General features: G+C 43.2%; 1 protein-coding gene across 1 annotated transcript in view; it reads right to left on the bottom strand.

The window, feature by feature from the left end:
* PSME3IP1 (proteasome activator subunit 3 interacting protein 1) overlaps window positions 1–13,420 on the bottom strand; it is a 100,083-nt gene that overhangs the window by 47,546 nt on the left and 39,117 nt on the right. The window contains exon 3 of the mRNA XM_069217222.1: window positions 9,322–9,420. Within this exon, the coding sequence (XP_069073323.1) occupies window positions 9,322–9,420 (99 nt within the window). The remainder of the gene's footprint in view (window positions 1–9,321; window positions 9,421–13,420) is intronic.

Raw genomic sequence — 13,420 nt, 5'->3', positions numbered from 1 at the left:
TCCTGAATTCCTTCCCTGTCACTGATAGGGGTCTCCCCCTCCAGTTAGCCCCCCCACCCTCCAAAGCCCCCACACCCTCTCTATATTCACGCCTCCCTTCACACACAAACACGCAGGCACACCCATTCCCACATGCATGCACACATGCATACGTCCATTCACACGCACATACCCTCACACACTTTCATACATACACGCAGACATGCATTCACATAACCCAACATACATGCACTCACACCTCCATACATGCACACACGCATTCAACATGCAACACACACCCTCATCCACGCACACAAACATTCACACACACCACCACACACATAACACCGCCCACTCTCCTCCCCTGTCGGAGACCCAACATACCTGTGTGCAGGGGGTCCTCCGGCAGGAGACGGGACGGGGCGCTGCTGCCGCAGCGACCACCAGCAAGACACCGCCAGGCAGTATGATGGGTCATAATATGGCTGGCGGCAGTCTAATGACGGCGCGCTGCTAGAGGTAGCAGCGCCACCTTACCGACATCTGCCGGCATGGCTACCGCCGGATTTCCACCATTTTTCTGGCCGAAATCCAGCTGTGGTCATAATACGGTGGACGGTTGGTAGCCACGGCGATGGCCTTTTGGCGGCCGTCGTGGCGGCAGTAGGTGGTTTTTACCGCCATTGTCATAATGAGGGCCTTTGTGTCATCTTTTGTGTCTCTTTGACGCAGGAACCCTTCAACGAACACAATGTGACAGCGTCCCCTGCGCATCGCCCTGCACAAGGAAGGACTTCACAGCAAGGATCAAGCGCTGCACTCCCAACAAAACCAGCACTCACTCTCTGTGTTCCATCTAGGGTCAGTGACACGCGCTGAATGAAATCACTGCCTTCGGCCCGAGCCAACGTCACAGGACTGAGAGAAGCCTTCCAGAGGGACACACTTCGCTTTCCCATACCAACCAAGCTTCCCCCTGGCAACGCACCAGCTGAGGCTAAAATGCATGCCGCAGAGGAGTGTGAACTCGCCGAACCTGTATGTCTGCCAAGGATAACCTTGCATGACCCAACACCGCACTGAATGGGCAGGAGGGACGCTCCTGCACCGAGAAGTTGTGTGTTGAGAACTGGACTCACAAGGTCCGCAGTGTTCATCCTGTGACACACAGCGGCTAAGTAACTTTTCTTTATCAGTCCCAAGGGACCTGCGGCTCATTTTCAATGCGCCATAAAGGCTTGCTTACCTACCTCAAACACAGTAACTGGTCTCACGGTGGGGGATCCTTGTCAATCACCCTCGTCGTAGCGAGACTGCTACAAATCAGTAAACGCGAGTGCTTCTCTGGCCCTCGCACAAACAAACACATGACTTCAGCACTCTGACACTAGATAAATATTTTAAAATGCTATAACTTGCAAAGAACTGTTTGGACCAGATAAATATTGTCTGTAAATAGTTTTTTTTTGTAAACCGGCGTGGAGTCTTTTTGGAGGTGTCTTTCACTGTGTTACTTTACTTAAGTGTGGCACAAACACTTTACACATTGCCTCTTAATTTAAGTCTGACTGCTCTGTGCCAACCAACCAGAGGGTGGCCACAGGGTAATTTAACGTAAGTACCTCACTTACCCCGACTAGGAACGTGGTCCTTACTTGGACAGGGTACATACCTCTGCCAACTAGAGACCCACTTTCTAACAGTCGCTGAGAACTTGCTTTGCCAACCTCTTCTGAATGACCCCTCTGGTTTAACACCAGTCTATGTACATATACAGAAATAGGGGGACAACGAGAGGAATGCACCATCGGACTACGTCCAGGAGCACACTACAGTGGTTATTTACAAAGTAATAGTCTGACCGAAACGTTACATTTTCAGTGGTTTTCAAACCTTTCTACCGCGCCAAGAAAAGTTTGAGTGCCCCCTTCTTTCTACCTGTAAACAAGGACATCCCCGAAAAGGAGTAGATTCGATATCCAAACTGGAGTGCACAAATAGTGTGCAACAGGGTCACTAGTGGTAAACAACATTACCAAATAGACCCTAATTATGAGGATACCTTAATTCACTGATGGGGCTAGTAACCCTGCTCTCTGCCCCACTAGAAGTAATGAGGTTTGTGGTGTTAACGCAGACCTCTCATGTTTCACTCAGAGATTTAGGTTAATAAAAATCTCCAAGCTAAACTGTGGAGAGAAGAATTACCAGGAAATGTGACCCCGAATTACTAACTGCTCAATTAGTTTCTCATTACTACCGGTATCCTGGGGAGTGGAATAAACAGTGCTTACTTAATGAGGTGCCCAAACGCTAATTCCCAGTAACTTCTAACTGCAACAAAAAAATACCTCACAAAAACAATATTGAGGAGTACATTAACAGAGAATGTTAGGAAAGACATGCAGTAGGACAGCACAGTTAATCCGTACTAATAAAGCCAAGACAGCCTTACGGGACAATAGGCACCAAGTTCAGAATCAATGTGGGGTATTATTTATTGTAATCAACTCAAACATTTAGTGCAAAGTAGTTACTGGAAAAAAAACAACTTTGTTTTCTCCAGCAAAAAAGCCATTACAAATGCTTGAGCCAGGTTTTGTTTCCCGCTTCCTGGCACAAAGCTGCAAAACCATTACATAGAATACCATTTTGAATTTCACCACATTCAAAGAAGTAAAATGAGGACTCAAGATCGCACATAGCTTTCTAATACACACTGAAATAAATTTCAAAGCCTCTGGAGCAGGTGTTTCCATTTGGGTACACACACTTCAATGCACGCACGAGATCAAATTGGCAACAAGGTAAAACATAACACAAGATGTTTTAAGAAGTGCAATGACATTTTATCAGTGCTGTTTTCACTCGTAATTTCGTTTTTTCACTGATTTCTCAAAGCATGTATCAATTTATTTAACCCATTCTGTGCTGCGGACGTAATGGTTACGTCCTGCGGCACAGGGCTCCTGTGCCGAGGACGTAACCATTACGTCCTCGGCACGGAGCCCGGAGGGAGCGGTAGCGACACTCTGTGGGGTTCCCCCACCTCCCCAAGGCGGGGATGGAAGAGGAAGACCTTCCCCTTCCATCCCCCCCTCACTCCCCCTGTAATGACGTCATTATCCACTGCCAGTCGCACTGGAAGCCATTTGCTTCCCGTACGGTGAGGAGAGAAACAGGTAAGTTTCTCCTACGGCGGGTGGGGGTTTGGGCCAAAGAGGCACCGGTGGAAAGGAAAGGCTTTTCCTTTCCCCCGGTGTCTCTTTGAGCATTCCTGCTTCCCGATCGCATTGCGATCGGGCAGCAGGAATGCCCACTAGACGGCAGGGATTTTTAATTTTTTTTTATTTTGTGAAATGTTTACGTGTTGGGGAGCGGCCCCTTGGGCAGGGGTCGCTCCCATTTGGGGGCATGTTTGAATGGTCATTTCTGCCCCCCTTGGGGGCAGATCGGCCTAATATTTTTAGGCTGAGAGACAGAGAGAGAGAGAGAGAGAGAGAGTGTGTGTTAGTGGAGGGGGGGCGGCCCCTTGGGCAAGGGTCGCCCCCCCTTTGGGGGCACGTGTACCAAGGCCATTTCTGCCCCCCATGGGGGCAGATAGGCCTATTTTTTTTAGCCCCATCTGCCCCCAAGGGGGGCAGAAGCCACGTAGGCACCAGGGATAGTGTGTGTGGTTTGTTTTTTGTTTGGGGGTGGGCCCTTGGGCAAGGGTCGCTCCCCCTGGGGACACACTACTAAAGGTATTTTCTGCCCTCCTTGGGGCAGATAGGCCTATTTTTTAGTAGGCCCATCTGCCCCTATGACAGAATCCACTTAGGCACCAATTTCTAAATGCTTGATGGTGGGATGTTTATCAACTGACGAAGTATTTGCATTTGTGATAATTTTTTCCTCCTTTTTGTTCTAGTTCAAAGCTTTTGCTTTCTTTGCTGTGGCTCCTTGCGGTTTTGGCAGTGGTTGACCTGCGGTTTGCATAGTTGCATGTGTTAGGTAAGTAAAAACAATTTACTCCAAAGGAGTATTGTTGCCATGCATGAATGACGTTTGTAGGTGGGGTACTAAATGCAGGTTTGTGTGAAATTGTCCTTAGATTTTTGCACAATGATATTTGTGTTGTCTTATTTCTAATCTGCTTTTCTTTCTTTCTTTCTTTTTAGTGGGATATCATTGGTGATTGCTGTGTCTGTGCAGAGTAGTCGCTGGTGATTCAAGCTTTTTCAGGCAAGTGAGCGATATAGTTTTTGAGTTTATAACTCTTACTAATAAAGCTACACTTTCTTACTTATCTTACACAGTTGCTGGTTGTTGGTGGTGCATTTGTCCAGTTAATGTTCGTAGGAAAGATCATGGCTAGCCGCAGGATGACCGCTCAGCAGGTGGTTGGTATGCTTTTTGAGTCATTGTCTGATCATGATTATGAGACAGACTCTGCATCTGAGGCAGAGGAGGAAGTGAGGGATTCTGGCAGTGAAGTTTCTGCCGTAGAGGAATCTTCTGATGAGGAAGCCACACTCAGTGCAGATGAAGGGCCTGTTTCAGAGGAGGATACTGATGTGCCATTAGTGCAGCAACCTGGGGCTGAAAGGTTTCCCGTTAGAAGACCTGAACTCTGGGTTGCCACAAACATGGAGCAGCCAGAGTTGCCTGCCTTTACTGGTCTCCCGGGTTGTAGAGTCAATACTGAGAACTTTTTGCCTGTCAATTTCTTGGAGTTATTTGTGGATGATGTGTTTTTGGAAGAGATTGTTGAGCAGACTAATTTGTATGCGGAGCCGTATTTGAGGGACAACGCTGCTAGACTTAGGCCGCACTCTAGAGCTGCCCAGTGGATTCCCACAAATTAGGAGGAGATTAAAAGGTTTTTAGGTTTGACTCTTTTGATGGGGTTGATAAGGAAGCTGTCACTGGCTTCTTATTGGTCTACTGGTCCCTTGATGGCAAAAGCTATATTTCCTGCAACAATGAGTTGTAATCAGTATTTGCTTCTTCTTAGGATGCTGCATTTTATTGACAATGCAATGGCCTTGCCACGAGATCACCCTGATTTTGACCGTCTTTTTAAGATTAGGCCTGTCCTTGATCATTTTGTAGATCGGTCTTCAGAGGTCTATGTTCCAGGCAAAGAAATAGCTGTGGACGAGTCTTTGGTCCTCGTCAAGAGTCGTTTGGTTTTTAGGCAGTACATTCCTAGCAAGAGGGCACGATGTGGAATTAAATTGTATATGCTGTCTGAAAGTAGTACAGGATATGTGTATAATTTCCATGTCTACACTGGTGGGGTTTCCAGTATTGACCCCCCTGGTTGTCCTCCCACTTTTGGAGTTACTGAGAAAATTGTGTAGGAACTTGGTAGACGACTGTTCAACAAAGGTCACCATTTGTATGTAGATAACTTTTACACTGGAGTGCAGTTGTTCAAGGAATTGTTTAGAGTGGACACTGTTGCTTGTGGCACAATTCGTTGTAACCAGAAAGGCTATCCAAGGGAGCTTGTCTGTAAAAAACTTCAGAGGGGACAGTGCACTGCCTTGCGGAATGATGAGGTGCTAGCTTTGAAGTTTTCAGACAGGACGGATGTCTACATGCTAAGTACCATCCATGATGAGTACTTCCCCCGTGACTGTTTGGGGCCAGGTTGCTGAAGTGCGCAAACCTGTGTGCATTTTAGATTATAATAAGCACATGGGAGGTGTAGATAGAGTTGATCAGAGGTTGGAACCTTATACTGCTATTCCTAAGTCTTACGTTTGGTATAAGAAGTTAGCAATTCACCTCTTCCACTTAGCAACTTTTAATGCTTTTATTGTGTTTAAGGATAGGTCTCCAGAGTCAAAGATGACATTTGTGGAATTTCAGGAGTCAGTGATAGAGAGCCTTATTGTGGTGGAACAGGCCAGAGTTCCTAGAGAAGCAGTGGTGGAGGATGTGGCTAGATTGAAAGATCGCCACTGTGCTGAGCACATTCCTCACACACCCAAAAAAGACTTTCCAGCTAAGAAATGTAGAGTGTGTTTTCAAAGAGGTATCCGGAGGGAGACTCAAATGTACTGCCCAGATTGTCCTTCAAAGCCTGGGCTGTGTGTGGGTGGTTGTTTTAAGAATTACCACACCCAGAAGAATTACTGGGAACAACCATGAGTGTAAACTCATGTCTGTTTTGTATTTTCATGTGTTCAGTTTCATGGTTAGCATTTTTGTCATGTACTTAGAGCTTTTGTGCTTGTAGTTTTGTAATTATTTCTGATTAGTTAGGGGTTTCTTTGTTTTAAAAAAAATAAAAAAGTGATGCCATTGTGTGTGGAGTGGGGCTGGCTGAGGGTGTACATAGTGTACATATTGACTTGCTTTTGGCTACTGCAACACACTGCCAGCCAACCACCAGTCCACACACTCCCATCAGCTGGTGTGTTGTTGTATCAGGCATGTGGGCATATGTAACTGATGGGCCCTTGAGTGGCGCTGTCTGTCGATGCAAGTGTTGTAATGTGCTGGGCCCGTGGCTGGCGGCGTGAATGGTCTTGTGCATGTATGAAAGGTGTGTGAATGGACTGTAAAGCGGTTGGTGCCTAGCCGTGGCTTTACAGCTCACGAGCTGTGAGTCATTGGTTCAGTTTTTTGGCCTTTCAGTTATTAACAGTGCATTTCATTTTTGTGAAATCTCTTGTTAATAAAATTTGATCCACTGAACCATCACTCACCCTCGTGCCAAATCCAACGAGTATGTGTGGTAAAAATGACAAAACCTGCTCCGCTGTAATCAGGCGTCGCAGCACACCTCTGACACGCTAGGTGCCTCGGGTGGGACCCCGATGATGAAGCATGCCACCAAGTTGGTTGGTGGGTGAGGGGTCTTTTTCACATAACCTAAGTTCGTTTCTTTTCACAATTTTAATGTTTGGCACATCACAGATGTTTGTGGACACATCAAAATTATATATTACAAAACTACCTGTGTTTGGGGGGGGGGGGGGGGATGGGTCACCTATGTTTTTGGTCCTGGGTGCGGCCTTCATCTAGGGAAACCTACCAAGCCCAGACATTTTTTTAAACTAGACACCCCAAGGAGTCCAGGAATGTGTGGCTTGCATGGATCCCCCAACATTTTCTTACCCAGACTCCTCTGCAAACCTCAAAATTTGCTTAACAAAGCATATTTTCCTGACTTTCGTTTGTACGATCACCGCTCCAGCACAAAATTCCTACTCCCCAGCGTTCCCATCAGTCTCCCAAGTAAAATGACACTTCACTTGTGTGGGTCCCCAAAGCAGAGTCAGCCTAAAGATTTATAAAAGAAGAATATGTCCTTATCAACTTGCTGTGCTATCCCCTCTATCTCTACAAGTTTTGGGCCTTATTCTGTTGCAAGCACCTGGCCCACCCACACAAGTGAGGTATCATTTTTATCGGGAGACTTGGGGGAACACTGGGTGGAAGGAACTTTGTGGCTCCTCTCAGATTCCAGAACTTTCTGTCACCGAAATGTGAGGGAAATGTGTTTTTTTAGCCAAATGTTGAGGTTTGCAAAGGATTCTGGGTAACAGAACCTGGTCACAGCCCCACAAGTCACCTCATCTTGGATTCCCCTAGGTCTCTAGTTTTAAAAAATGCACAGGTTTGGTAGGTTTCCCTAGGTGCTGGCTGAGCTAGAGGCCAAAATCTACAGGTAGGCACTTTGCAAAAAACACCTCTGTTTTCTGTCAAAAAATGGGATGTGTCCACATTGTGTTTTGGGGCATTTCCTGTCGCGGGCCCTAGGCCTACCCACACAAATGAGGTACCATTTTTATCGGGAGACTTGGGGGGACATAGAATAGCAAAACAAGTGTTATTGCCCCTTGTCTTTCTCTACATTTTTTCCTTCCAAATATAAGAGAGTGTGTAAAAAAGACGTCTATTTGAGAAATGCCCTGTACTTCACATGCTAGTATGGGCACCCTGGAATTCAGAGATGTGCAAATAACCACTGCTCCTCAACACCTTATATTGTGCCCATTTTGGAAAACAAAGGTTTTCTTGATAGCTATTTTTTTACTCTTTATATTTCAGCAAATTAATTGCTGTATACCCGGTATAGAATGAAAACCCACTGCAGGGTGCAGCTCATTTATTGGCTCTGGGTACCTAGAGTTCTTGATGAACCTACAAGTCCTATATATCCCCGCAACCAGAAGAGTCCAGCAGACGTAACGGTATATTGCTTTCAAAAATCTGACATTGCAGGAAAAAGTTACAGAGTAAAAGGTAGAGAAAAATTGCATTTTTTTTCACCTCAATTTCAATATTTTTCTTTTTCAGGTGTTATTTTCTGTAGGAAACCCTTTTAGGAGCTACACAAATTATCCCTTGCTGAATTCAGAATATTGTCTCCTTTTCAAAAATGTTTCGGTTTCTGGGATCCAGCATTGGTTTCACACCCATTTCTGTCACTGACTGCAAGGAGGCTGAAAGCACCAAAAAATCGTAAAAATGGTGTATGTCCCAGTAAAATGCCAAAATTGTGTTGAAAAATTGGGTTTTCTGATTCAAGTCTGCCTGTTCCTGAAAGCTGGTGATTTTAGCACCGCAAACCCGTTGTTGATGCCATTTTCAGGGGAAAAAAACACAAGCCTTCTTCTGCAGCCCCTTTTTCCCATTTAAAAAAAAACAAAACACAACATTTTCACTGTATTTTGTCTAATTTCTTGGCCTCCTTCTGGGGACCCCACAAAGTCTGGGTACCTCTAGAATCCATAGGATGTTGGGAAAAAAGGACACAAATGTGGCGTGGGTAGCTTATGTGAACAAAAAGTTATGAGTGCCTAAGCGTGAACTGCCTCAAATAGCCAAAAAAAAAGGCTCGGCACAGGAGGGGGGAAAAGGCCTGGCAGCGAAGGGGTTAAAAAAAATAAAAAAAATGGCAAAGCATCAACACACTTAGCTCATATCCTCCAGCATCACACATCACTCACTTTAAGACCGCAGTGTAATGCAAGGTCCAGCAAATCACTAGCCATCATTATGGGAATTTTTCACTGCTAGCTGTCTGGAACTTTCACCTTTGGCTTTGAATGTAAAACATGTAGAAATTAACCACAGCACGCAGTCATGCTTGGTAAACAGCAGAAATGTAATTCTTAGTAGGTATTCAACAGTAAATTTACAGTTAGTACTTCTTTTCCTCAAACAAACGTCAGTGAATACCCAATGATCTTCCACACTGTAAAATGAGACAAATAATATAATCTCATGATTTAGCTAAGCATAGAAATGTGTTGGGAGTGGCATGGAGTTCCTTCTACTGAGTCACGATGGAGAGATTAAGTACACAAAGTTCACACTGGTTAGTAATAATAAGCTTACTAAATTTAAATTGTTCTTCATAGTCTTGTTGCTTTTTATCTTTCTGCTCTTGAAGCTTTTCAAATAGTGAGCGTGGATCATATACTTCTTCTGGGCAATCTGCATGAAAAAAGGACAATGGACTATGTTGATATTTTGTATTCTTTTGTGAGACTTTTTCTTCACTGCTCCAGTAATAACTGCAGAGGTTCAGAGCCATACCGGATGAAGGATTCCACACCCAGAAGTGAAAAAACATCACAATGTTTAATTGCAGTTCTTCAAATATACTACCAGTACACCAACTGTTATTTAGCCTCACACAGTACAAGTTAATAACTATCAACTTCCAATAAATACATGTTTTAACAAGTCTTCTCCATCAAGGATGTGGATATATCAGAACAGAATTAGCACACCGCCACAGCTAGAGCAGGGATCAGAAAAATAATATCTAAAGGAGAGCATGGAAATTCAATTCCAGATGTCAAGGTACATGGAAATGTTTGTTCAACAGCCAAGATTTGGGAAAAGACACTGTGTTTTCATTGAGGCCTGGGGTTTCAGGTCATTGACAGTAAAATGATTTTCAGTTTAGGCTTAAGCCTCACAGTCCGCTTGGAAGATTATATCTGCAACCACACACACAAAGAAGAATTCGAGACTGTTGTAGAAGTAATAACTAAGAGATTCAACTATAAACCAGGTTTATCGTAAAAAACAGCTGTGAAATAATTGTTTTTACTCTGCTTCAGATTGTATTGTGCAACTTGTTCTTCTACCTTTTGATTGGAAGTATGCTCTTTTTAATGCTCTATAGCTTTAGATGATATGCAGAAGAACTAGTGAATGTCAAGGAGCGTTTCTCTTAACAAGGATCCCTTCTGAATGGTTGCCAGCACACAGGCAGACTCTGTCATATTTCACGTTTGCCTCATTAAGGAAAATAGCATTGGGTTTTGTCAGTCATGTATGAAGACCAGTGATTGAAAGAAGTGGCTGACTGTATTTGTCATAATATTACATTCTAAAACACAATTAAAATACCCATGTATCATTAGATTTAAGTATAGCTTATGTTGTGATACAAAGATAAAACTAATGGAGTGGAGAGTTGATAGCCAGACTAATTTCATTCAGCTAATTGATATGTGGGACTAGTGGTGATTGGATTCTTTTTTAAGCTCTGAGATTAAACATTTAAACCAAACGTTTTCTAATGTTTTTTGCATGTAGACGTCAAAACATATTTTCTAAGTATGTACTCTCTTTTGATATAAACAAACAAATGACTCCTAGGCAAGTGAATATAAACCTTGTACCATTAGTACATATCTACCATTTAACTTTATTCTAGGAACACTGAATTTCACAAAATGCAATATTAAACTGGCAAGTAGTGAGATTCAAAGTAATTCATGAAGGAAGCATTAAAGTGTAAAGAACATGCAGCAACTACCTAAAAAGCACTTTCAATTTCCATTCTAAGGTGGAATTTGGATTTCTAATTTACTAGATAGACATGCACTACACTACATAAGGACCTTAAAAGACAGTTAGACAAAAATAGTAGCTTTTTTTGGAGTTACTCAGTTTTCTTTTTATCTATATGGACCTATATCAACGATAAAAGGCTAATGACCTTCATTTGTTTAAAAAAATCTCAATAGTTAGTTAAATTGATATATGATTTCTTAAAGAGTGACACTTTTGGAAATCCTGGCTCAGTCACTTGAGAATACAGAAAAGGAAATGTTACTTGTAACCACTGTTATGTTATACTGAAGGTTCAAATTGTGTACGCTCTCCAGTCATCTACTGCTGGTTTTCAAATATTACCACCTTAAAACAACCTTGGATTTACAATAAAATGGAATCACAGAGTCTAACTGTCTACTTATACATTTAGTTTGAAAACTTAACATCCAAAGAAACTGGTAACAATTACAAATGGGGTCCTAAATCTATTGTGTCTTTCTGGCTGAATTAACTGGTCATAAATAGACTGAATTTTAAATATCTTCTGGGCCAAGGCATGTGATGTAGAAATCTTTGTGTGCCCAAAAACAACAGTAAGATGACTCTAGTATTAAGGAAATTGCTGGAGAGATTTGTGTACTCTACCAACAGGTTTAACATCATAAAATAGCATAGAGCTAATGTGCCTGCTGCAAAGCACAACATGTAACATGCAGGTCACAGATTTATATTTTCTGCAGAAAGCTCAGTGGATAATGGCTTTTGCTGCAGAGATTCTTATTTGCTTGCAAGTGACAAGTATTCTTTGCAACATCACTCAGTGATATCAAGGAGCTTCATGCAAAAGTAAAGGCATAAGTTTGAAACTTTACAGTTTCTCATCTCTCTCATTATTTTAAAGTTGCTAAAACAGCTCCTTTGGGTAGAAACAGCCTATATAAAGTATGCCTTGTATAAATGGCAATACCTTCAATTAAACACACAGAAAATGATTGGACGGAATGATTGCAATAGCTCAGGATAGTATTCCACCCAAATGTTATTTTGCCCACTATGCCACTTCAGTTTGGACTCAGCCATATGCAAATCAGTCTTGATTCTGCTCCAATAAGAACAGCCCAGCCTGAACAGCCAGGCCAGGTCCTTCCTGAAGTGAAACACAAACAGTCCATTACCATTTTTACCCCAACTGGGGCTCATCAGTCAGGTGCAGGGACAACTCCACCATTAGGGCGGAGGAGCGTCACCCACATGCCGGCAGCAGCTGCAAACCTTTTACCAAGAAACAATAAAACTGTGTTTATTATTGTTTTTTGGTAAAAGGGCGGGCCACGGGAGTGACTAGCAGTGAGGAGGAGTGCTCAGCACTCTCCCTCAGCGCGCCAATGTGTTTAGCCAGCTGGCTCGGGCCTGCCAAACACATGCGCAGCAAGCTCTCTTCAGCCCAGCAACCCAGTTGCCAGGCTGGAGACAGCTTGCACAGGTTCCCAGTCTGCCTGAAAGCGCCCTGGCTGGACACTCCCAGCCAATCCTGATGCTGCTTTGAGCAGCGTGAAGATTGGCCACAGGGCAGGCTGGGAGCCTGTGCCTGCAGCAAGAAGACGGAGGAGCGGCATGCAGCGTTCAGTTAAGTGTTTTAAAAAAAAAAATTATTTCATTTTAATTCCAACCCCCACACACACGCACACCCTGCCCTGCTCCTTCTGCTTGCCACGAGCCGCAATGGCCAGGTGTTGCTTGGTTCCAGTGGTACAGTGAGAACCCAGATTTGGGCATGCACTTGCTACTATTGTTCCTACTGAAAGCAAGGTGTAAGCTAGGTCTTCTTTCCCTGCATTTTGCAGCTTCTCTGCTGCCTTCTTTCTTCGTATCCTACTTTACTGATATTTGTTTTAACAATGAGTTTGTTACTACTTGCAAATTACTCCAGTTTTATCCATGTGATGCACAATATACTTTATTTCATGACTGCTTCTGCCTTTATAGGTTTTATGGTCATTTTGATACGTTAAGATTAAAGGTCACCAGGGAGATAGGATCACAGAAAAAGATCTTTTCCCTTGGGTTTGGCTGGCATACATCCTAAAACACTTTTTGAAAGCTTAGCAAATACTAGTACCTATAATCACAATTTTGTTTTTCTGGCAAAATTACGCATTTGCAGTCTTCATGGGAGGAATGACCTACTTAATGACTAAAAGTAAAGATTCTGCAACTACTAGAGGACAGGAACCATTATTTTAAAGATCAGACAAAAGAGTTTTTATGCTTCCAAATGCAGACAACAGCCTTATTTTACTGAACCATTTAACAGCTTTTGACACAATAGACTGTTCTCCTGTACATCTAGAACAATGGACCAAAATGTAGTTATATGACATTAACCAGCAATGATGAGGCTTCATACTCCTACAAACATCTCACAAAATTACACTAATCTAAGCAGAGGTAGTGCCACACTTGAAATACAAAAACCTCATCTGCTCAGGGCCTCTAATTACGATTTTAAACCATGCAGCCACTGGCGGTTGCTGATTCAGGCCTTGGAAAGGGGTCAGAACCATGAAGCACTTTCATCATATTTATGGTGTTATTTTTTGACTTGCTGCAGCCTTCTGCCTATTCATATGCTACTGTTCTC

The sequence above is a fragment of the Pleurodeles waltl genome, chromosome 12 (assembly GCF_031143425.1).
Source record: "Pleurodeles waltl isolate 20211129_DDA chromosome 12, aPleWal1.hap1.20221129, whole genome shotgun sequence".
NCBI lineage: Eukaryota > Metazoa > Chordata > Amphibia > Caudata > Salamandridae > Pleurodeles > Pleurodeles waltl.
This window is presented reverse-complemented; position numbering and strand designations above follow the sequence as displayed.